This window comes from Varroa destructor, unplaced genomic scaffold, assembly GCF_002443255.2.
Source record: "Varroa destructor unplaced genomic scaffold, Vdes_3.0 BEIS01000007.1, whole genome shotgun sequence".
Lineage (NCBI taxonomy): Eukaryota > Metazoa > Arthropoda > Arachnida > Mesostigmata > Varroidae > Varroa > Varroa destructor.
In genome coordinates, this window is record NW_019211460.1 from 6,028,462 (window position 1) to 6,054,982 (window position 26,521).

Genomic DNA, 26,521 nt, shown 5'->3' on the forward strand with positions numbered 1-26,521 from the left:
GTTCGATTATATATGGTTGTGAAGTCTTATCATTAATGTATTTCGTCTCACGTATGCTCTTCCTTAGTTTTTGCGAAGATATGAATGGTATGCTACTAAAGAGTTCATTGGGCAATTTTTGAAATCCTGCCATCTTCTTTCTCATTGAATTTCGATATTATTGTCACACTGACAATTGAACATTTTATTATTGCATTATTTGTGGGTTTTTCGTTGACAGCCACGTTTGCATTATTCCGGAGCTGTAGTTATAATTTCATCTACGCTAGAATATTTTCCACTGAGAAGCCCAATGATTGTATTTGGCTGACATGTAGTGAGTAACCTCTGTGGCACATTTTAATACTTCGTGTCTTCCTTGAAGAACTTGTAAGCTCTGTTGACGTGCGCTCTGCCACAATATAACTATCTGTGTACTCTTTTTATCCTTGAAAACCAAGTGGAACACAGACCGTGCCCTTACACTTATTTTTTCGAACCAATCGAAAGAATAAATAATGATTCGCACTTCAGTCTTTATATGGTGCATAGATTGGAACTGTACTTTAAGAATGAAGTTAATTCAATGAATATTCAACAAACGTAGTTCTTGAGAGTTCTTTTTCAACTTTATTGACCGCATATCTCATATAACGAGATAAATGACATCCTTTACAGCCAATGCGGCGGTTAAACTTATAAAGTGAGGAATCATGGAGCATCAAGGTTAGTTTACTCGTAATATTATCAATAATAGTGAGAGACAAAATCACGGGTTTAGTATCCAACCGCGGTCCTCCGTTGTGCTTAAGGCAGTAACGTTTACTTCATCATCCTTCCTCCAAAGGCTTTCTTTTTCAGATTGCAGTGCCGAGATGGATATCCGAGCTGTGCATAGATCGTCGGCAAACGTTCCATAGAAATCACGTCTCATTGCACCGTCAACTGCTGCCGGTTTTACCGATCTTGCAGGTCACCACATGGTTCCAAAGACGGCATTGTGTCGACATATACTCGGACCATGTTCTTCGTACTGCGCTTTGGTGTGGCACACTGGGTAGAACTCCGGCTAGAATTAACGCCATCGGTATTGAAATATCAACGTTACGTATAAAAAAACAAGAGATAAAACAAAAACGTGCGTTGTTATTAATTAGATTAAACTTGCTAAGGTTGGAAGTTACCAACAATAACACAAAAATTTAATCAAGTAATAAAACCAGGCGGCCGGATTAGTTCAGATGTGTAGCTGTTGAAAAATTATACACACCTTAAAATGGTGTGCATCCTATCCAAACAGTGTGTGTCTACCATAAATTTAATCGAATCTAAATCTATTGGCGTTAAATATAAACTGAGAGACTTACATAATTCTTCATCGTTTTTTACTCCAAAATAATTTTTTTATGAGTTAAAAACACTCAATTTCTTCTAGCTGTAAAAAAAATTGCCACGCGTAATATAGGCACAAACTGTAGCAGAGCAGGTAGGAATTTTGCGGCGTGCGGTTCCTCCATCGTGCCTTCATAGTATCTTACTGTCGCTAGCCATGCAATGTTTAAATACAGAATTGACAATATAAGTATTTAGGGGTTAAAAAAAAGAACGGCTATTAAACAGGGTTCTCAGTTTTGACACAATAACTATAAAACAATAAAACCAATTATTTTAGTAGAAAGAAAGATGTTGGCCAATGGATAGCTCACACACAGATACACATTCTGTAAAGCTTGGTTTTTTTGAAATATTGGACGGACACTAAATTTGCGCTAGATTTTTACATATCGATAACTATATGAGACTTAAACGAAATATATTCGGAGCTATTATTCCTTTTCAAACATTTGCATTTAATATAGAATGAGGTAAGTGTACGCCTATAACACTAACTAATAAATAACCAGCAGGTACGAAGAGTGAACCATATTGAGTACAAAATTGTCTTTTGCAAATAACACATTTAGGACCCACAAAATAATTCTCAAGTGTCGGAGCCAAAATCGGTGAGATTACAAGGGCTTTTACAGAAGATTACAAGGACAAGATTATTAAAAAGCCAAAATTTAGCTTTACATAGACATTTAAATATTAATTACAATCGTTATAAACAAGAATGACTCTATTATTTGCTTAGAACTAAGAAACCCGTATTTTAATTTGGGACTTATGCTTTCATCTGTTAAGAGACTAGAAAACGCCTAACGTCCGGATTGCAAATCCCAATATATAAGTCTTCAGCGAACGTTAAGACTGTACCCACCATAGACGCAAGCATGGAGCCGCCGAACCAAACGGCGTACCTCTGCATATGATGTGAAACGACTGTCACGTCTATCGGCTTGGGTGTGATATGACCTCCGCTCAATTCAATCGAATGCTTCAGGCGTGCGTCGACAACCCTTTTTACGTCACGCTGGAGACGACGTCCAAAATCGCGGAACATTGTAGAACCACCCGACAGTACAATGTTCTGTAACGCATATTTAGGCAAGTTTTGATTTCTTTTTTCTAACCTAAGCTTGACAAGAAATCTATGATCATAAGACCTTTGTTGTTAGTATATTTAGTAAGGGGATCTTTTAATTTTATGTTTAGAAATAGAGTGAATTGCAATATTGTAGTTCAATAGTGTAATCGAGTGAGTAACGTTGGAAAAACCTGTAGTGTGTCAGAGTTCTCTTAAAATTAAGCTCTTTTAGTTCTAAATTCTAGGATTGCAGTTGTCTGGAGTAGCCTTAATTTAGCCTCAATGAGGCTGTTGAGAGAATAGATGTTTTGTAGTTCACGAGTTCAGGTAGCTAAGGGATTGATTACATTGATAGATTGCTTCAAAAAAGTAGTGAGAACTCTTTTGACATTGAGCAGTAAGTTCGAGATTGAACTTTCCCATCTCTGATAAAGCGTCATTATACTGAACCTATTTTGGACAAGATCTTTACGCGGGTCGCATATTTTCAAAATTTTACAATCTGCTCTTTCCGAAGCGCGATGAATGGAAATAGTCTAGGTTTTTATCATCCCGAACCCAGATCCGCTAGATGTTTCACAGCATTATTTTATGGTGTAGTATCGTTTTTGCGTACGTTTTGCCCGCCGGACTCCGCCAAGAGACTGATATGAGAAAAGGAAAGAAACAAGGTTTTTAACAGCGTATAAATTATATGCACACTGTGTTTGAAAAGCTTAGAAAGAACTGCACCACGTATCCTGGTCATGTGCTAAGTGTTTTACAGTTGCTTGCCAAAACCCCTATAACTTTTACAAATCGTCAATTTACGATACATTTTACTCAAATTGCTTCAAACAGAGCTTTATAAACGTTCATTCGAATGCAGTTTTAGGTCTTGGGTGAGTAAACACGGCATCTAATTCGGGGCTAGCTGTTCCAATGTTATCAGAACGGTTGCAGATTTTGGCCGACACACACGTGTATCGTTGATACAAGCAGCTTTAAATCCAACTGCGCAAGATTTCATGATCTCGAACATAATCAAATTTTTTGCTGCACCTAGGTGACGCGTCCGTGTCTGAATCCGGACGTCTTGTTATTAATTGTTTTTAATATTGTATCTAAATAGAAACCGATACCCCGCGTATTCTTTTGCATCTGCTAAAAGTGTAACTCTGGCAGTCATGTTTCCTACTACCACTACCACTACCACTACCACTACCACTTACTGTGATCCAGCTGCAATTCAGAATCTAAACCACTAAGTGATATTCCTTTAAATTCGCAAATTATTTTAATAATGACTGTGTGGCAAGCGGTGCTAATAAAAGTAGACTAATATATGTACACACCAAAGATTCCGGAGGAATCAAATTTTGGTCTAACAGCAGAAGAAAGTTTAAAGAATTCAAAAGACCGAAACAGCCAAAAGTTCAAAGATGCTAAAAACGCAACAAGGATTTAAAAAAAAAACTAATCGTTGAAGCTTATTTATAGATACAATTAGTAAAAACGTTTTCTTCTCCACAATGGTATTCACTTTTATATTAAAAACTCAAGAATATAAAAAATATTTTTAAGTCCTTTTGATAGATTTCGAGCCTTTTGAATCAAAATCATCTTATCACAAAAGTCTTCCTCGGGTTTTCAAAAGCTACATGGAAACTGACAACAATGCGTCTATTTTGAGCGAAAAAAGACGTTTTTAATATTGATAAAAACCAGCGGGAAGACTTGATTTTCGCTCTTATATCATTTTGAAAACGGTATAGTCTTTTTCGGCATGGCAAGCTTGTTACTTGTAGAAAAAAAAACTGGCTTTTCATACTGCTAAGGATAACGGATGAGTACAGGCCCGCTACTACTATCAACCAATCGAAATTTGAATACCCCATCCTGTACATTACTAGACTGGATTACGAAGACTTGCGGGAAAAACGAATTTTTTTTAAAATTAATTTAACCTATTAATTAATATAATAGTGCCAACACCTACGCTATGCCATTATTGAGTTTGTATCGAAAACGGTGCTTTCGATATCAGTCGCAAAATACTTAAAATATCATATGATACTATTAATTTGTGTTAGTTCTACATCTTATCGTTCGAATGTTCTAGCCATAGTCGGTGACGTTAAGGTTTACTGCCTTCTTCACATCAAACGTTTATCATTTTTCAATGGTACTACGTTTATTTGGACGGATAAACGCACACTACTGACTTTGCTGCACTAGATGTACGATAAAAGCAGTATGAAATACCGATAGAGCCATCTATATTTAAGAGTAGAAGTGAATATCAACATATGATTTCCGCGATATGCACAAAGAAGAGCATAACTGGCGGAAAGTGTGATTCTTTTAGTCATCTGAAATAATAAAAAGCTTAAATTTCTTTAAAGCTTAAATCGTCTATGATTATGTATACAATATATGAAAGCTTAATTGCTAAATAATCGAGAAATGATATTAAAAATATGGTAAATAGGTTAAATAAACAATTGATAAAATCATTTGTCAAAGTTTTTGCGCTATTATGTTTATGGCACTTCTTTGCTAGAACGCTTCTTTCATTCGCAATCGTCATCATTAGCTTTTCAAGCAGTTCCAGAAAACGAGGCTAGAGCGATTTATCCGATAGAAACGATCTATGTAATGTTAGTTAAAATATATTTTTTCTCTGTTCTACCAAACCCTTGGATAGCAAATTTGTCCCACCCAAGAAAAAAGTGGTTCGGTTCAACCGGAAAAAAATTTGTGCAACATATAGAGCCGATTGGCCAAATAGGTCCTTTTTTCCATACAGCGCAATAAATTTTAATCGTTAACCGACGGGAGCAACTACTTTCTCATTTCGATCGTTCAATGCTGCACCGGCATTGTCTGGTGACAACTGTTGCGTGAAGAAACGTGCTCAGCGTGTGTTGCAGAAAACACTATGTTTAAATTAAATCATGAAATAATAGTTAGCTGTTATTCGACGGTGACTATCATAAAGTATTAATTATCCTACACAAATTTATAAAAATAAAATTTTACGTGTTTAGTAGTGAAACTGAGCAGCGGAGCAGAGCCCGCGGGCGGTGCTCTAATGGCCGCTCAAACCAGGTCGCTGACGTGGTGAATACGGGTGCTAGCCACATTCAACCAAACACATCTGCTATGATAACTGCAACAATAGAAGCAGTTTGCATACTATATAAGCTAAATTGAGCCAACAATATTTCCGTTAAGTACCAGTTTACGACGAAAAAAGCCAACCAGCTACAGGTCACGAAAGCATTAACAATGAACATTTTTTTACAAAACTTCGACGACATGTAGGCCAATATGCTCATCCTGGCCGTGTAATCTATCCACTCGGTGTACTCGGTCAGATATGCTTTCTTACGGTGATTATATTTACCACCATTTGAGAAGCAACAAATTTATTGTTGAATACTTCAGGATACAACAACGACATTACGAAATCAGGGCCTTGAAACGACGATCACAAAATAGAGCCAACTATAGCAAAGGCTTCATCATAGCAAAATAGCGACATGACGGTGTGGTCTGCGTAGTTAATACGCAGTAATAGTTTTGCAAAACAAGCATGCAGCAACGCTAGCTCAAATGTCAGAATACGCAAAATAATTACCAGGAATTAAATATTAGTTAATATTAAAAAAATGAAATGTTAGAAATCATCACTGTAAAAAAACCAAGCTAAGGTTACTAGCTGGTTATATGATTACCACGTCGTTCAGTAGACCTCTTAGAGAAAACCCGTCGTTCACTTACCTTTCTTCTGGGGCAGTTCTTTGATGCTATAATACAAAGGTGGTTATTTCAGAAAATTTCTCTTCGGTATGAGTTTACTATTTTTTTAAGCATGTTATTATTGGGTTGCCAAAAAAGTATTAACCGCTCTCCTAGCTGGATGGCTTTCACACATATTGGTCGAGTCTCATATAGGTAATATAAACCGCGTCGGGTTGACGTTAACGTCACTTTAAAGCTGAAAGGCTCGCAGAAAAATGTTTGCTATTCATGATCAATATGTGTTATCGAAAAAAAGCGGCCCAAAAATGGTTTTATCGCTTTTGCTTTGGAAATCCGGTGTGAAAGATGCTCCTCATATTTGTAGGCTAGTCATGGAAAAAGTTCATAGAATTATTTCGAAACGACACCTGAGCTGCCAAAGAACTATTCCGCTGCCAAATAGTCTTTGTGAAGAAAACTAACTACAAAAGAAAGTTCCGAGTGCCACACGAAATGACGCAAAAGAATTTAATTAGTTGTATCTCCATTTACGAAAATCGAACCATTGTAGAACGATTGACCACAGATGATGAAGTGAATTACAATGTGCAAATAAAAAAATAAAATACGCTCTTTAATTTTAATATTTACACTAACATTAAAGAAAGGTGTGTGTGTTTGACGGGATTGGAAAGGAATGGCGCATTACGGGTTTCTACTACCTGGCAAAATGATTGGTTCTGACTTCTACTGTCAATAATTAACCGGACTACAACAATTCACTGAAAAAATCGACAGGAAATCGTAAATAAAGGCTGCCTCCCATCTTGACGATGATGTACCACAAACATACATAGCTACCCCACAAAAACTGAGAGAATTTGGATACGAAATTTTAATGCATTTATCGTGTAGCTCGGATTGCCCACCACAAGAATATCATCTGTTTCAGTTTATGTAGAAATTCCTTAATTGTGTCAATTTAGCTTCAATTAAGAGGTGCAAAAATTACTTGTCACCAAGTTTCGCCCAGGAACCACAGAACATCTACAGTGATGCGAGTATGCTGTTACCAAAAAACAACAAAAGTTTATCGATGAAAATAATACATATTCAGTTTAGTACTATTCTAAAATAAAAAAAAGTATTTGTTTCTATTTTGACTTGAAAACAATCAATGCTTTTTCGAAAATCCAATATTATAAAAAGGGTATCCAGGCAACGTAAAAACACAGCAGTGTCTGGACAAGCCTTTTATGTCCAAAGACAAAGGGAGGTGAAAAAACTTCTGTTTATGTTTCAACGTTAAAATAATATGTTTTTAGTTTTTTTTTTGTATCAGTAATATCGGGATAGTTTACCGCATTTATTTTTACTTAGTTTATAATAACCCAAAGGATCTTGTGAAAAGAGTGTAAAACGAAACAAAATGCGGTTTCTTCCATTAGATCCAATATCATGAATGCTTCAAGCTACCTTACTTCATAGAGTGAACTAAGCACTTTGAGTATGAATTTCTCTAGCTACGTTAGAGCCATCGACACGGCGACAATAGGGGCACAAAGGAAACAAACGAAACAATTGAAAAATGATTCGAGTCGCCCCCATTTTGCAGTACCTGTTTTGGTTAGCGCTCAATTGTGGCCACAAAGAAGACCTGCATTTGGTAAATCATAATTTACATTAAGAAAATACGTGTTCACCTTTAATAAAAATGCATTTTACTATTTAAAAAAAATGTAAAGCTACCAGTAGTAGCTTCCCTCTATAAAACAATTATTGGAAGTACATTACATTCTTCATTTTATTGAACTTCTCCAGTACTTACATTGTAGAGTGGTCGGCGCACGTCTATCGGACAACTTTGGATGCAAGTGTCTACAATTTCCGAAATCGGCGTATTGAAATCAGGGTTGGCGAATTCGGGGTGAAAGAAAATTTCCGGTCCAAGAAACCTTTCGTAGCCTACGTCTACGCTAAACCCTTGACGAGTAACATTGTTCATGCCTTCATATGACAAGAACCATTTGTCGGGCTCTTTGTCATATTTGGCGAATTCCCGCGCAATGTCCGGGCAAATATAGCAGTACCTTTCCTTAATCGCCTGAAAATTATTCCAATATAAATTGTACATTCGTCATATTATTTGCCGAGTTATCTGTGTCCTATAACCTGAGGTACAAGTTCGTATGAAAAACAATATTAGGGCATTTCCTAATATAGGTGTTCGTATACGTGCATGCTTTAGTTAGGCATATGCATAGATTACTGATTTTATTTTATTAAAAATCATTGTATTAAATTTATTATGTACAGTAATATTATAAAATGTTCTATCACATTTCTTAACTAAGCTTGGAATTTATACGTGCTAACAGATTTTATTCATATAATCGTGTTTAATTGCAATTAGATAATACAATACCTTTGCAGTTTCGAGAGATTGTTCCGGTGGGATTCCAGTTTCGCGTTCTCTTAAAAGGTTCTGAATAAAATACGTAATGTTCCGGCCGGCAATGGGGATATGCTTAATGCAGCTCCCCACAACGTATCCGTCGGCTACAGGGATACAATGAGTTACTCCGTCCCCACTGTCTATAACTAGTCCTACAGTGAGAGGTCCATTATCAAAGAGTGAGAAGCATAACATTATTTATTTAACCTAACAGTCCGTATTAACAAACTTAATTAAATTTGATTAAATTACAGGTGAAGCTAGGTATGATTATATTACGTATGTGAGGCATTGAGACGTTTGGACTTTCAAAGCTGTAACGATAATTTCATAATTTTTGAAAAATTGTAAACTCGTGTAAAATTAATTTTGTATTATTAGCACCTATAAGCATATGCCTCCAACCAAAATAGTTTCAGTTGCTTAACAACGCTTTTTCTTAATATCTGCGTTTAATAATAAGCTCCTTACCATTGTTAAATACATCTCAATTCTAACAATGTAAGTAAGATCTTTTTGATTTCAGTTAGCACGCTATGCTGATTTAGCTGCGGTCGCGGTGATTGTTGGTTCATTTTAGTATCTTTTTCTCCGTGCTAGACTGAAGCTCAGTATTTTCAAAAGTACTTTTTCCTGTGAGCTGGAACACACGACACTATAAGCCGAGTCGGTTTTTGATTTGACGCACAATGTGATCGTCGAAAGCATGGCGATCTAATGGTTCATTATGAAATCAGAGTTTGAGCGAATGTAAATCTCACCCTTGAGACGAAGTTCTGTTTGTCGATGGAATAAAGAAGCTCGAACAAAAATTATGTCAACACGGGCCGGAAGGGAAAAACAAACACCGTTGTTCTGACGCGGATACTACAGCCTGCCTTACAACCTACGACTTAGCGACTTAAAACCTACTGTATACAGAACCGTTTTTTTTTTTAATTTAAAAATAAGTACTGAGACGTACCTGTAAGCGTGGGCTTTCCGGCTTTGCTTCTCCAGCTTGCAGCTAGGGCAAGCACCGCCTGCACTGCAATATACAGCCCGGGTACGTTGAACGTTTCAAACATTATTTCAGCCATGTACTCGCGATTTTCTGGGGTATTTAATGGTGGTTCAGTCAGCAGGAAATAGTGGTCCTCGGGCTCAGCACGTAGATACTTGAATATACTTTGCTCCCAGAACCTGCAACATTACATAACACAGTTATCTGCTAGAACAGGGAAACGGTTCGCAAGACAAGGTATCATGCGCCATGGAAGAAATGGTAACACTCAAAAATACGTAGAAGAACCAAGGTTGGTATATACTAGGCCTCAATACAAGTTTTACCTAAGAAGCGCGTAAGTTATAACGTCATGACTAGGCTATAGAAATAAGGTTGCATCAGTGCTATTTGAATAAAATACTACTGATGCAACCTTATTTATGGATGTCATAATTTTAAGAAAATGAGCGCTATATGGTAGTCTGTGTGGTTTCTTCTGTCAAGCAATACCTGTGAGCAGAATTTAGTGATAAGGATGTAAGTAATCAGATGCATCATCGTATCGTTACATTAGAACCTTCTTGTCAACACATGCAATCCTCATGCATGAAAAAAGGCACAGTTATAACTACACTTTCCATTCGGTAGTTACTTCGGTAAAATTTAAGACGATGACGGTTTACGTGACCTTGCAGAACAGCTAGGATTATCCGGATATGTTCATGAATTCTTAGAAACTAAAGTGACTTTTACGATTAGTGAAGCTAGGCAATAATTATATAAGTCATAATGAAGAATTATCCAGTAACCACTGTGTTCTATGTCACCCAGTGTTAGTCTTGTCTGCTTAGTCTATTTTAAGTTGAATATTGTTTAACATGCACATACTGTTTACAAGTTTATGCGTAACCAGACGCAAGGTTGCTCAATTCCAAATATAAATTACACAGTCAATCATAGGTTAGAATTCTTTACGCATAACCTCTATAGCATATTTTTTTAATGTTAGCGATTTTTCTTAAAAATGAATGAAAAACCAAGTACGTTGGCTGCAAGCGACATCATCTCTAGAAACAATAAAAACCTCTTTAGTTACATTTTATCAATTTTCCAGAAACGAGCTTAGCATATTGAGTGGGTTGTCTTTGAAAGTAGAAGTCATTTCAATCGACCAAAATTTGTTATAATTTTAAGTCAAATCGATTATAATCATACTTTATTGACACCGCGCCAAAGATAAGTGATATCAGTTTCTTAACTTTCGCTGTGAAGTCAACCTATCATACCAATTGATTTCATGAAGGCATATAATCTCTGAACATTAACCTTCACTGGACACGAGGCAAATATCGCAACCCGTAGTACTATTGAGCGAAGATGCGGATTGCTTCGGGGTGAAGCGTAAGAAAGGAATAACAAATTAATAAATAGTGGTGATGGCTGAAATAAGCCCAACTGTCATAAAACAGACTTTGCCCTAGTTGTGCCCGTTCGTATAAGTATTAAACTTTCATAAAATAAACAATGAAAAGGCAAATATGGCACGGTTGCAAAACGGTAGACAGTTAAGGTATTACTATTATTTGCGAACGGACTCAGATTCGATTGAAATTTGAGTTTTTCTCACGCTAAAATATGCCTATTGCAGGCTACTAAGGTTGTATTTCCAGATCTTGTTATATACAAACCGTCCGTATATGTGCCGAATAACACGAGGATAAGCCAACGGCTCATAAAAAGACCAATCTAAAATTTTTCATATCTAATTTGTATATGAACTGACAAAACTACAAATTCTTCCTGGACCATGCTTGGTTTTCACCAAGCGTGCATTTAGCTTCCTGAGGAAAGACCTGATCCTAGAATTCGTCAACAATCATCTACTCGAGGCCTATTCAAAAAAATCACTCGATGCACCGACATCCAAATTTTTAGTTAGTTTCCAATATTAAGGATACGACATCAACAATGCAGACCATAAATTAACCTATGACTTGCGAAAGTTCAACTTTGGTACCTGTATGATTGTACCTTGAGCGCACGTCGTGATTACCTTAATAGCACAATTCATGTTGTGTGTGCTGCAAGGGTTATCGACTTTCGATACGTATCAGGCCTTGCACTTAACGGTGCCAAATAACATCACTTTGTTTCAGGGAGTGAGAAACTCGCCAACAGTGGGTAAGTCACCCAACGTCAAAACTGTAGCTTTGCAGTAACTAAAGCTTCTCAGTGTGCCGCTTTCAGTGTATATAAGAAAAAAGCACGATAGTAGGGCTATGAAAGTATCAGAATTTAGTAAATATATTACTAAACTTTTATTTTTCAAGGGTAGGAAGACAGTTGCTGATAAGAGTGGTGGAGTCAACCGTCCTGTTTAAAGCCCCAATTTGGGCAAGGTCGGACTCAACCCAAAATTTTAATAGCAGGCTTCTTCAAAACGCTCAACACACCCTCGCTCGAAGGGCGCCTCAAACCTTACCGAATAGTCTGTACGTAGGCAGTCCTCGTCCTGGCAGGAACTATCCCATCGGATCTGAACGCTCAAGAACAACAGAAAACCTAGGCGGATTTGACAGCGGATACAACGAAAGAGTTGCCGGGCGAATGACAAAACGTATGGATTGCCATTCCCCTTCACAACACTCAAGCAGCTAAGGACATCGTCACGAGCATCAGGAATTAGCTGGGAAGGCCGGGAAACGAACTAGCGTTTTTAGTTAAGTGCTCGCAAGCCACGCTGGATTCCAACATTACTTGCACCAAATAAAGAAGACCCTTTTAGACCTGCTGTTTACGCACAACTGCGCAAAACGCATTTCATATCCTGGGGTAACGCAAGATCCTAGAGCGCTCTAGTGACTCCCATTGCGCTTTCTCTAATGCTAAGTTAGAAAGGGCCTTGACAGATGGCTTTAAGGGTTTCGTGGACGCGTAATTGCACAGCGGGGACGAACTACCCAGGTTGCCCTTCATGGAAAGTCATGCTAGATCATTTAGGGAAAAAATTATATTAGCGTGTCGGGTCCGAATGTAAAGTGGAAGGCCCCAGACTTTCCTTGCTGGAGCACTGGTTCATAGTGTCGCGGTGAATTCAACTGAGATGATGCCTACCCGTTGAGTCGACTCAAAACGCCGTTCGTTTCGGCCAATCCGTACTCTGTCTGGAAACGCAATGCTAAGCATCGGTATCGAAAGTTGTTGTAGAGGGAATTATCAAATTTTTTTAATGATATAGTTTCCTTTAGTTTACTAGACACATTTTTTTCCGCGCAAGACCTTTTGATGGTCTTTGAGATTAATTGTGAAATGCTTCATTCATTCATTCATTCATTTCAATGCTTTAACTTAATTTGTTTCATTCAGTATAATATATGCTGGATTTATGACTAGTTGGACTTCATCTAATCTTGAAATGCCAAGCAAGCTAATAGGTTTTATCAGCGTGGTTCTTCTAATGAGCTTATGCAACATATATGCCAGATGCAGCACTGGAACAAAAGAAAGTTTCAAGTTAGGATACAACAAGGCGGAATATATTCAAAGAGATTTGTAAGCAGAAAGATATGTAGTAATGGATGCAATAAGAAATCTAAGATCATCCGTAATTCGCTTGTGGAAACATGAAATCTCTGTTTTTTCTAAGCGTATACAAAAAACTTCGATCACTTAATGGTTAAGAATTTTTGAATCTAAAAGGCCGAACAATGACTTGGCAACTCAGGTTGTGTTTTGTTCGATCCCGAGCTAGTATTTTAGTGAGCACTACGTCTACACCTCTGTGCTATCAAGCAATTGACTTCTAAGTGTATATATATATATATATATATATAAGTCATAAGTTATGACTTTTATATCGAACGTTAGTTAACTAACGATTTCGATAAGGTAAATGAAGCAAGAAATAAAAAAGCCTGGTGAATCTGCCACTGAAGACATTAAAACTAATGTTAGATTGGTCAGATGGCGACGATGAGATTAAGATTAATTCATAAGCGGATATAAGCGAGAACATCATATAAAGAACAAACTAGAAAAGGTTCGAATTCGTCCAAAAGGACACACCTCGATAAAAACTCGCACCAAAATATAACTTACTCCATCAACTGCAACTTTTATGCAAGACTTTTAATGCACCTCTAACAAACAACGAACACCCAAGACAGACAAAAATCGAAAACAGACGCCATGGTAAATAAATAAATATACTAAAGGGTACACAGACTCTCGACCAATACCTAGAGATCAAGAAATCTACATGGCTCTCCGAAAAACCCGCTAGAAGTAATCCGAAAGGCCAGAATATTACGTAGTCGAAGTGTTCGTGTATTTTTAAATATGGAATAAGATTCTGCGCGTGCGACGTTATTACATGTATAAGTAGACCGCACTTCCACTAGGACCAATACAGCTCATGTCAGTCTATTTTCCGCATACAGATACAAGTCCTAGGAGAATTATTCCTAAACAGTTTGCTACAAATATGACAAGCACAACATCTGTTTGGTATTGCGTTACCTAACGACAACCGAATGTCACATGCTAAAGAGCTTGCCAACTCAAGCAACTTTGATCATTATTTGGTAAAGTTCTGAATTTCCAGGTATGATGAGTGTTACAAACAGAGAAAACTACGCTGCAATAAAATCAAATCTAGACTGAATTAACGGAAAAATGTTCTTTAGCGATTTCAAGGATCTAAACAACGTGGTGGGAAATTAAATTTTACAACTACGTTCCACCCAAGCGAAACACATCTTCTATCTAAACTTCGAATATATAATTCAGCTACATTTATCATTGAAAAAAACTTGACAACTTTCCTATAAAAATAAAGGTAATAAGCGTCAGAGAATAATAATGAGAGAACATAGCATTCGGTAAAACAGTGATCCGAAAGCAATTTGCAACAATATCCAAAACATTATAACTGTGAAGAACCAGTTGAGTCTTATTCGGTGCACATATGAAATTCAAATACGGCTGGTCACGAAAAAAAACAATTAGTGCTTTTTTCGAATACATGTACATACTGCTGTAGCGAAATTAAATAGATTTTTTATTACTTCTTGAAGGCTCCCTTAAATTCACTGTCCACGATGTACTAAATGTCAACTCAGTAAACATATAGAACATCTAAAGAAACTACGACCCCAAACTAGAGAGATACCGGACAGAATTATGTTATCCTTGAAAGGTCCAGAATCTCAGTTTACATCCCTCTTTCACATATTTTTACATCATAAAACTAGTCAAACGTCTTACATATTTCGAACTGCCATAGTGTGCCCGGTGAACAAAAAAAGATAAGAAATAGAAGCGAGAATAAGTAACATGTAACACGCAAACTACTAGAAAGCAACACCTGCGCAACCCTCTACAAGAAGGCTAACGTGCCAGGACTCCAATGCTCAGTTCGTCAAAAAACAGAAACCAAGCCTAGGTGCTGTAGGTGCTGGAAACACAGTTTATAAAGTTCATCAACATGTCTCAGCGCTTTGACTTCAGCGTTCGAACAAGTTACTCATCCCAAGCTTCTCAAGGTGCTTCCTCACATTAAGTGATCGACTGCTGAAATTGATTCAAAATTTTTTCAGAGACCGTAGTCTCTAAAGTTAGAGTCAATGTCAAAACAGAGTTGAGATCTTCATGTAAAATTCATACGTATAAACTCAATGATGTACTTAACTCTATCAGTATTTTTAATATAATACAGAGATAATGTAAAAACATGCGTATGTACCGACAAACACGATAGTAACTTGTTGCAAGCTTTTAGAGTGGACTAAGAAATTAAATTCTTCAGGCATACGTGCACCATCGTGACAAACCTTTAAAAGAAGTGTGTTATTGCAAATATTTGGTTTTCACATATTCTCACGCAACTTACGTTTACTCACTTCTTAGTTAGTAGAGACTGTTCTGCCAACCCTGTTGTCATCGACTAGACAATGACTATAATAATTTGGAGTTACAGTTTTAAAGTAAATGCGTCATTTTTCAAAATGCAGAAACTTTGATGATATTTCATATATATGTCATACTTTGAGTTTAAAGATAATGAAAGTATAAAATAATACACGAAAACCAATTTAAAGTAATGAACCATAAATAGATCATGAACAAGGTACATATGTTTGAGATTTATCAAACGTTTTCAAAATTACAGTTGCTGTGAAAATATACTGACGATGCGTACTTCTACAATTTAGAAATCTATCGGTATAACAAAGTTATCAGCAATATGGCAGAATACCGTAACGAGAATGATATGCTAATGGATCGGCCTTAAGATATACTGTTGTGCCCTCTCAGGGTCTGGAGGTGATTTACCAATTGTACGGCATTGTAATTCCGTTTCTTTTAAGGTCTAAGTGCAAATATAATGTCAGAAGATAATTGTTAACAGCACTGTAGGACGTATAACTGGCAATCTTCATTTATTTACTCAATGACAATTGTAACTACACTTTTTTCTCTCTCACACTCAACTTGTTTGCTCAGTAGATCACTATTGCAGCACCACACTTTGCTACCTCATATTTAGAAAATTAATGTTTTATCTCAAACTTCTTACGTTCCCCAATTTGGTTTCTACACTACACGAACTGACATTTTTACCGTCAACACAGTACAGGCTAAGTAAGCATAATTTCGTTCAAATATACAGTGGCAAAATACATCTTTTAGGAAAATAATATAGGTGCATGAAAGAGCTAATATTAATAGCAATTTATTTTAAATTAATATTAAAAAATCAATAATTGTAAGTACAATAATGGTATGACTACTAATATGTTCATTTCAAAAACAGCAATTTAAGGGAAGGCGTTTAAAGGAGATTTCGCGTGTGGAAAAAATTAGGAATTAGTTCTCACAGACGGCAGTATTTCCTTATTTGACACGTGTTTGTACTGGATTTGTATGTTTCCTTAGTAAAAATAATATGGATCCTATTTTTTAACTAAAAAACAGCAAACAGTCAAAAATTGTTTTTTTTTTTTTAAAGTTGGTAAGGACGGCAAATGACATTAGAAAAGGCGAACAGTAAATTTAATATAAAAAAAAGTATACACCAATAATAAGTGCTAAATTATATCTTCATTAGCATTATCTTCTAATGACCATTATCGATGTATATTACTGGTCATTATAGAAGCTTATTTCGTTGTTTTTTAATGATTTTTAAATCTTTTTCTTTTAAACGATTTTCACATGTAATGTTAAATTCGGAGTATTTTTAAAATGTTGATTTGAATTTTTAATCCAATTAAAAAACATTCAGTTGTCGCGCTTTAAGAATAAATCATAACTTCGAAACCTAGTCATAAATTTCTTTAGATATCAGATTACAATGACAACAGGCTTCAAAGATAACAAAAGAGCTCTTAGACTGTATGTGATAATCGATTATTAGAAAATTACATTAGTAAAGGGTACGAATAACTGAAGCCTCCGGGATTTACATATATGTTTAGGATCAGATTTCTTCTAGATCTGCAGAAACGCACCTTTCCATAAGATCCCAGTCTTCAACCATTCCATGCCGGATAGGGTATTTGACTGCATATCCAGCTGCATCAACAGCTTCGTCTCCAACATAGAAATCCAGATCCTCGACACCACGAGCTAAGCGACGCGTCGCCATATCTCCGATTTTGGCGTTCTCCTTAATTGCAATTGCTGGAACATAGAAAAAATATGCCATGTTAAAGCAACAGTGAAGCTATAAAAAACTACAAAATTATGTTGAATTCGTCTATTTAACCTAACTTTTCTTAATTTATTAATTAGGAAAACAATTCCCAAAGATTAGATATGTATGTTGCACATCGGTTCCTAGCAGATCTTTAGTTCACGGATGAAATAGGATAGTTCGAAACTGACAGGTCCGAACGATAAGGACTGTCATATAAAAAAAACTTCTGTGGGTCACGAATCTTTTGACACATCAGAGGGTGAATTATATAGAGGATATGAACCTGCGGGTTGTTGTAAGCAAATCCGACGAACTTTGAATTGAATAACTTTTGATATACGCGCCTCCGGAGGATGAAATCTGGGTCCCTCGTGAATTTAGTCCAGGCCAGTGGAAAATGTGTATGATGTATTCCATGAACAATTTACGGAACTTAAATCAACAAAATAACCCGCCTGAGTCAAGACATGGTTCAATTTCTATCGCTAGCCATAAACCAGGCAAGAGGACGGCATCACCTTATAAGGAAATAGAGTTCGGTGGCAGTGACGAGTAGATTTGAACATTTTAGCTTGTATTTAAAGAATATGTATTAAAAAAGTATAAATTTAAGGTTAAGAATACACAAAGATATATATTTAGTGGGTATAGTCAGACAACGTTGACTGAAGCCGCGTATTATTCTAGTCTGAATTTGGTACCTGTGAATGGAATTCACACATTAGCCTTTTGAACAAATGTTAGAACTTTGAACCTACATACACTCTTACTAAGAATCCGCGCAATGGCAAAAGTACCAAATTCAAAAATGGAGCAAAAGGAACAAAACTAAGCCCTATTCTTGCATGGTCCCTCCAGTTGTATTGTATTTTTACATTTGCCAGGTATTTGAAGCAATACTACATGACGGTACTCAGCGTTATTGTTAAAGGTACACAGCCATGAAAGGAAGCAAGACGTTTTTTAGATCGGCAATTTAGTAAATAATAGACTTACATGAGAGTTTTGATGCGATTAATTAGTGTCATACACAGCCCAGTGTGAACCATAGCTTGGCTCTATACTAACAGTTACGTCACTACACTAATTCCGTAACCATTTACAGATAACTTGTTAGTTTTTATCACAATGTTCCACCAACTTTTACTACAGCTGTTTTATTACCTTCTGTGTTAGCAAATTTCAGTCGCGTTCACCAGATATAATTTATGGTACACCATCTGCAGGGCCACTTGTTTTCATTTCTTGAGATCCATTGGAACCACCGCTGGCCAAACCAGTCCAGGGACTATGCCTTTTACTATTCATTTTTTGCACGTTTAGCTTGCTACTAAAAAATTACGAAATTTTTTAGTGCAGAAATTTTGAAGCAACGCACAGCTACCAAATATTTCATTGCAATATAAAGCTTTGTACCGATAAGATTTTTTCGATTGCCAAGGCCAAAATAAAAATGGTGTTAATTGTAACAGTGATGAAGTTAGACATAATGGTAATATTTTATTTATTTTCGAGGAAAAACAGGCAATTTCTCAACCTTTTTAAAAGGAAATATTATCACAATAACCAATATTGAAAACAAAAACGCTAAAAACTCTTTTGGGCAGTGAAGTGAAAAACGACAAACATGGACACAAATTCTTAATAATTTGATCCCATCTTTTGGGGCTGATCTCCATTCGGGAAAACCTCTTCTGATCTGGTAATTGCAAGCACTCGCAGTAAGCCTGATAAAATCATTTACTTGTCAGTTTAGACACGTTCGAAACACGTCAAACACTAACCTGACGGTATTATGAACTGTGGTTCCTTGTTCCCAGCGTACCCTAGTTTTGTATACCTGCAAATCAAAATAAGTCGTTAAAATTTTAAATTGTAATGTAGATTTTGAAAGGAAATCTCATCTTGGACTACGTATTTTTGAGCACCTTTTTACGCCAGTTGACATACAGTTCGATTGTTAGCCTTTTTTGGGTCTTAACACGAACTTTTTTGTGAAAAGTGGCTATGATATCCTCCCAGTTAACCTTAAATCTAAGCAAAAAATATTTTTACAGCTTTTTTCCTGTAAAATTAAAGTTTAATATTTTTAGTATTCATGGTTACCGTTTAACAATAATCACCTCAAAAATGTATCACCGTAGAACTTACTACGATTGCGTTTGGCGGCTCTTTCCATTTTTTGTTATACATATATTCGGAATTCCGTCTTCCAAGGCTGTATCTAAACAAAAGTAAATATTGTAGCAAAATGCTTTGCATTTGCTAAAACCTGTTAGCTTTGACGGTCAAGTTTATTTCACAACACCGCCGTTCAATTTGCCTACAGCTCCTATAACGGACTTGTTCCAAAGTTTCCCCGTGCAATTGTGCAAATGCTTCCTTGACAAGCCGAGTGAGTGAGTCAACGTTGTCATGTCAAGTCTGCCAGACTCTCGCTCAATAATGCTCTATCCGAAGCAATACAGCAGGTTCTAAGCTAGGTTCTTCCGCCGCCATCTGTGCTTAATGACAAAGATGCTAAAATTCTCAAGTAGCCACATCTACATTGACCAACTAGGATGAGCTGATGAGCCATTTTGCTGGAAAACGTCTGTCTCCCCTCAAACACATTCACGTCTCATAAGTTTTTAGAACACGTTGTCTGCTGATAAGTTAGCTTTTTTTAGAAAAAAGTACGGCGTTATTTTGTCTGCTTCACTAGCCATCACACAGAGAACATTAACTAGATATTTAGTTTCACCCGTCATACACATATCCTCGACGTTATAAGCTAGCGATCGCTTCTGCGGTAGATCTCTGCATCAGTGGTGAACATTTTTCTGTCAAGAAACAATCGAAGACATGCTACCTCGGGAGTACGCGATATCAAGTTAGTTTCAAGGTTTTAAAATGTCAGAGTATATGTCCAACTAATATATGGTTTGTATTTGACGTCTTTGAAGGCAATATGTGACATGGCAGCCATACCCGCATAAAGCTTCGCTAACGACCTTATCAGGACAAAGGGATTATCAGACAATGCACTTTTTACGACGTCAATTAACCCTAAAATTTATATAGTTTTATCTCTCAAGAATTTTCCGCTATGCTGCGTTTGAGTTTGCTTTCGCTCCAGCCGCAAATTTATTCACAATGTTGTACACTGTCTATTAATAATTAATTATTTTAATTGGATTTGGTAATTTATTACTACCTTGACGCTTCGTCTTGGGCAAAAACATTGGATAGAAGCTTATCATCGCTTTAATTAAAAAATGCCTGTTGTTGGCAATGGCGGCAAGTTTAGTTACATCCTTTAATTTAGTTTTCATCTAGTAGAACCGATTTGACAAGAGCGCGTACATGGAACCGCGTGCGGCCATTCAAAAAAAACGGCGAATTTGAACGGATCACTATAATATATTGGCCAAGAAGGTAACTAATAAACAGCTGTTAGTTTAAACGCGGTTAGGGTGTAAGAGCCTCAGCTGATATACAGTTTTCAAACAACGGTCGTCTAGTCGTTCATAATTTTAATGGCAGTGACAAAACTTTCGCCTGACCAAACCTGTTGAATAAACCAAAATAGTTGACTTCGACACCGTCCTGCTATCGGTCTAGCTGATTTCCGCTTGATCGTAAAAGATCGAGGTCAAGAGCAGGAATCCGAAAGTCACTGCCTATATCGTTGACAGAGGTATATGGATTGGTGACCAGGCTTTTGACGGGAAAAAACCAACCTCATCGCAAAAACGGTACGCGGTGATCCAAAAGCGCTGAAGCAAGGGATGAAATAAAACTCGAACACGAAGGAATAGGGTCTGCAGTAGAGCCCCTGAAAAGGGAGGAAAAGTCAATACCGCATGGGAACCAATCGGGTACAAGTTGAATTCATTCATGGAAAGCAATTAACATGAAAGATGTGCTATAGAAGCCATTTAAGTGCTGCGTGGATGTTGTGAGGAATTGAAATAAAGGATAATTGCTAGTGTGGGCTCGGTTAGAGTATAAAATTCCTATGCGATCACTCATCGGCCAGTGTCTTAGTCCTTCACAATATTTATGCCGCAATTCAAGGTTACCGTGCGCTCATATAGAGCACGTTATAATGAAACACAATAAAGCGGGATTTGAAAATATCTACAAACCGATAGGATGCTTAAAGTAAATTCAAACAAATTTATGTCGTTCCTTTATGAGGTCTTTATATAAGTAAACTTTCAGCATCTCCTGGTCCCGAGGATTTGATAGGACTTCTTTTCTCAATATATAACATGACAGATGTATTTGATAAGATCTTTACTCAGTAAAATAGCATTATAGATGTGTTTATATAATTTAGCTCTCATAATTAATAGTCTAAAGCGCTAACAGGTAATTTACATAAACAAAAAAATTTTGGTAATAACCGTGAGTGAAGCGATATTGGTTCATGGAGTCCGTTAAAGCAATATTGAGTTGGAAAGCATTCTTTATCGTACCTTGGATCATCAGAATTGTGTCTTTTTTCAGTAACTTTTTCAATCGAATCCCGGTTAAAGACCCGGTTAAATTTTATTCCATGGAAATGTTCCTAGGAGCCAAATAACAACCGGCAGTAATGAAGGCCAACGATTTTATACGCTTGTAATATGCGTAGCCGTTCACCCAGCACGAAAGCATTGATCAGCACATACCGCTACATCTAACAGATCGTCGAAGCTTGTACCAACTCATCCTTCACACAGTGTGTTCAACAACTCCATATTATTACGAAATACAAACATTTTCAGAGGGTCATGTGGCTTATGTCGCGGAAAAAGAAAATCAGTTTCTTTTTAATTTAATTTAATTTAACACTTACACACTTGATTTTTGTTAGTCTTTTCTAGAAAATGATTATTTTGATTTTTAAAATTGAAAGAGTCTTCAACCCCTGGATCCCTAATTTCTATTTGATCAAATAACGAGGTAATAATAACCTCAATGGGCACAGGTTCCTCAGTTCCTCAGTCGCTGGTTGTCGATTAGTTTACTCTCACATACAGGATCGTCAGCCGTACAATGCAATATAATGCTAGGCCACATCCTCAGATCTATATTCAGAACAACGCGAGAGTCAATGTGAAATAGAACACTCTGCAATATCACTGTTTATTCGTCGAGCTCAAAGAAACGAATGGCCAGTGTAAATATTGCTTCCACTCTTTCGATAACTAAGTCGTTTGCAGTTTATCACAAGAGATGTCCTTTACCTGTAAGACATTTACCTCCTCTCATTATTTAATTTACATAACAGTGCATTTTTTCCCTGTTGACGGAACGAGCAAACTGTAGAATGCGCCGATGCCCAGCATGATCTTTTTGTTGCGGAAAAGACCATAAACCACTTCGTGCTTATAAGCATTGAAAAGCATCCAGCAGAAGCTCTTGACGTACCTCTATTGCAAATAGTCAAGGTCTGATGAGACAGTGGCGTCATTTTCGCAAATAAAAAAAATTGGTTACATAATTACTAGCTAGATACGGCAGTTAAAAATGTACCGCGTCAGGTGTAAAAAATATTCTCACTCTCTTACATTTTCTTTCTGTAAGCTGTTTGCATCTAGGGAACCTAGATTTGCATCTAGATAGGTTCTTAAAATTCTCACCCAGCTATCGCTGACTGAGTTTGTACTTGTTGATATAATCCTGAGACACTTAGGTATGAGAGGTTTCACCCTGTGGGAACGAAATAGGAAAATTGTTAAAAATATTTAAAATTCTAATCATAATGCTGTGTTCTTACCCTCGAAGCTACTGCCCTATGCTAGAGTATGAAATGTAAAGGATCTGGTTTTTAAAAGCAAAGCCCTTATTCATATATACTGATAAATAACCATTATATTACATTCTATATTTCTGGACATACAGTGGAAAAACCTGTGACAAACTATTGAATGAACATAGTCTTCCTTCGCACATTTCACTAAAAGCTTCCAGAGCCTCAGTGGTGGAACATTTCAAACGCTAGTGTCGGATTCCAGGAAGACGACAACTCCTACAACTTCAAGCGGGTCACAGGAGCTGTCGCTTTGGAATACACTATTAAATGTTATTACGATATCTCAAATATAAGCGGAAAAAGTCAAAAAAACCTTTCGTCGGAATGAACACAACTTAAGTGCTCGCGATATATTCAGATGAACTCTACTGTGGTTGTCTTTAAAGCGATCTAGCTCAGGCATTAGGTCTACTGATAATATATTCTTGTCTTTAGTGAAATTCTTGTATACAACTTGTAAACGAAAAAGAAAATGCATAACACAAGCTAGCTTAATTAACTTAGTGCGTTGCCCAAGGTAAAAAAAGAAAAGATAATTAAAACAACTCAGGGGCGATTAATGTTTACCAATATTAAACACCACAGCTATTTGAAGCTATTGTTAGACTCAGTATTTAGTACAAACATGGTTATCCGTAGAGACCAGCATTTGCAAAATGAATTTGAAAGTATGTGAATCAAAAAAGTCACAAAAAGATGTTCTCTTTAGATCTCACTGTAGCGGTGTCTAGCGATGCGTGAATCAAAGGCAGAAGCGTTAAGCACATCATTACAATTTAAATGTCTGGAGTTAAAACGTTTCTATGAAACGTTCTACTAACCATTTGTAATAATAATACTAATAATTGCACTGTGAAAGAGGGCATGGTGATTGTTATACGACATCTCACAATAAAATTTACCCATGTGAACAAAATGTTCTGCTACTAAATCTTTCAATATTGATTTATATTGTAATTGAAAATATGGTCCGTTTTTTTTTGTTATTCTGTTTTATATATTGGTGTTGGTTTATTTTTTCTATTGAAACCACTTTTGTTCAAGTAGCCTTAAAACAGCCGTCTTAATTTTTAGGACGACGGAACCTTTCCGAACGGACAAACTACTTGTAGCCAGGCTACAAATAGTTTGTCCGTGCAGTCCCGTTTAGTCCATTTATTGTGATTCTAGAAAAAGTAAGCATTCCAGCTTTTTGCTAAATGACTTACAGATGGGTAAAGAAATGCATCCACTCGAGGTCGCTTGCACAGAGCAGATATCTTGAATCAGTTATGTGATTGGCGTTTATAGGTACCTCAGTTAGTCAGGAATAAATGGAGTATATTGACAGGTAATTATATCACAAACTCTTTTGATCATAATTCTAACATTGAATTATCAGTGTCGCAGAAGCTCTATTGCGGTAGTTTTGTGAAAAAAAGCTAACGTATACGCGAATCAACGTCGTTTCGAATCAAGGATGTGGCAACAACGGAGATGGCAGTTGTTGAAACCTTCGATATCCGTTTTTGTCTCCATTTATATTGATTATTTTAAATACAACTTAAATTTAATGGTAAATGTATCAGGATACCTGTAAAAGAGTAAATGCGGTGTATATAAACCATGCCTCATGCAACAAAAAATGTCAATGCTTATTTTCAAAAACATTTCCTTCTGCAAATTTTTTAACTGAAGTATTTCAACGCGAAACACCCTATAGATCTTTCAGGTATGGTTTTCTCTATTAGTTCTTATCTGCGTTTTTAATGAAGCTAAATTTAGCTAAGAAATCTTAATAATCAGTGACTTTAATCCATTTAGATCTATTAGGTGGTAGTTCCGAATTTGTATATCTATTAATAGGCGATTTGTCCTAGTATGTGCGTGTTCATCTGTTAACCGTTGCTCTAGAAAAAAAAACACGCTTTTTCTAAAACAAAATTTCAACCTCACCTGTCGGAGCCAGAAGATCTATTGGCCACCGTTTCTATTTCCAAAAAAACCCGACGGAAGCTAGAAACTATTTAACAGCCTATGCCATTGTCCGTCACTGTAAGGGTTTGGAAGAAACCAGAGCCATTTTGGTGAAAAGCATATAATTCATAATAGGGATTGAACTGAAAAAGTCCAAAGATCCACAAAACAGCTAGAAAAGCCATTTTCAACATATCCCAAATTGTTTTCAGACAGATGTATCTATGCCAAATTCGGTTGTACTTACAAATAATTTTCGTGAACTTTCTGGGCTATTTGACTCCCACGTTTTTTAAGATAGTTGGTTCTTCAGCCCAAACTAAACTCGTTGCGTATTGCATGCTTCAACAAAAGCTTCACGAGTTTAGATGTACCAGTATCCCCTATATCACTACCACTATTAAATAATTATTACCCATTTTTAAAGTTTTCAAAAATTACTTGTGTGCCGTTCAAGCTTCGATTTAAGAACGTAACCCAAGCTAATGACAGTTACATTCAGCACCCACGTCAGTCAATGGTGGTACCTGTTATTGCTTCCTCCGTAAGTAGTCATTATATTTCTTCCTCGTTTGTGCTTGTAATGTATAATACATTTTCGTGAGTTAATAGGCTCCCTGCTCCTATTTATCATGATGACAGAGTTGGCGCATCTTTTGCTGCTTCACTCCTTGTTCGCTGTCCCGATATGAATGACTCTCCCAGATGATATCCACATCCACTTGCAGGTCGATTGAGAGATACCGGCATTTCAGAACTAAATGACAACGTGAGGTGGGCAACAACAAATGGAATCAACCAGTAGCAGCATATAGAAGGAACGACATCCGTATTTAAGCAATTATTCACTAGTACTTTAAACTTATACTAAACAATGATCATCAAGCATTTGCATCAGTCGCAGAGCAACTAACCAGGCAAAGATGACTTAGTATACTTCACTACAGATCATCACAAAAAGTGTGGTATTCAAAAACCCAAGCGATATCCAATTTATATGTCGTACCCCTACTCAAAATTGAATACTCTTCCCGGGCACACCCCTCATCTTACAACGCGTGTAAAATAGCATCAGAAATACTGTACTTATTCTTGCACACCAAAATTGGGATTGTTTTCAAACATAAGAGTTACATCGACACTTAGACAAATATTTCGATACACACGGAAGGAACCGGGAATCAAAAATATTTAAACCATATGATTAATTAGCTTAAATATTAGTTTGAAAGGATTACGCAAATAAGACCGTTACAGCGTAACATGACAATATATCTAACAGCAGAATCAGGCAAACAAAAAAGCGCCATAGAAGTGGTAACAAATTAGAAAACTTGGAAACTACGGACGCAACGATCAAGAATATAAATGAGATAACTGCACGTCAAAACGTCATCAGGGTATAAAATCTCTAGCCGTTCTTTGAGTTTCTGTCACCAATCAACTGCCTCACCGCTCGATTTTTTTTA

General features: G+C 36.6%; 1 protein-coding gene across 4 annotated transcripts in view; it reads right to left on the reverse strand.

Annotated features, from left to right (window-relative positions):
- Positions 1-583: 583 nt before the first annotated feature.
- Arp3 (Actin-related protein 3) overlaps positions 584-26,521 on the reverse strand; it is a 29,645-nt gene continuing 3,707 nt past the window's right edge. Inside the window, exons 2-9 of one of the 4 annotated variants that reach the window (XM_022814096.2) lie at positions 25,580-25,809; positions 19,096-19,151; positions 17,124-17,295; positions 9,592-9,809; positions 8,598-8,779; positions 8,001-8,276; positions 2,240-2,449; positions 584-1,048 (exon numbers count right to left, since the gene is read on the reverse strand). In XM_022814096.2, coding sequence (XP_022669831.1) covers positions 953-1,048; positions 2,240-2,449; positions 8,001-8,276; positions 8,598-8,779; positions 9,592-9,809; positions 17,124-17,295; positions 19,096-19,151; positions 25,580-25,686 — 1,317 coding nt within the window. In that variant the 5' untranslated portion in view covers positions 25,687-25,809 and the 3' untranslated portion in view covers positions 584-952. Of the gene's footprint in view, positions 1,049-2,239; positions 2,450-8,000; positions 8,277-8,597; positions 8,780-9,591; positions 9,810-17,123; positions 17,296-17,594; positions 17,744-19,095; positions 19,152-21,033; positions 21,054-25,579; positions 25,810-26,521 lie in introns of those variants that run through there. The other 3 variants (XM_086974480.1, XM_022814097.2, XM_022814098.2) reach the window with 3 other exon arrangements.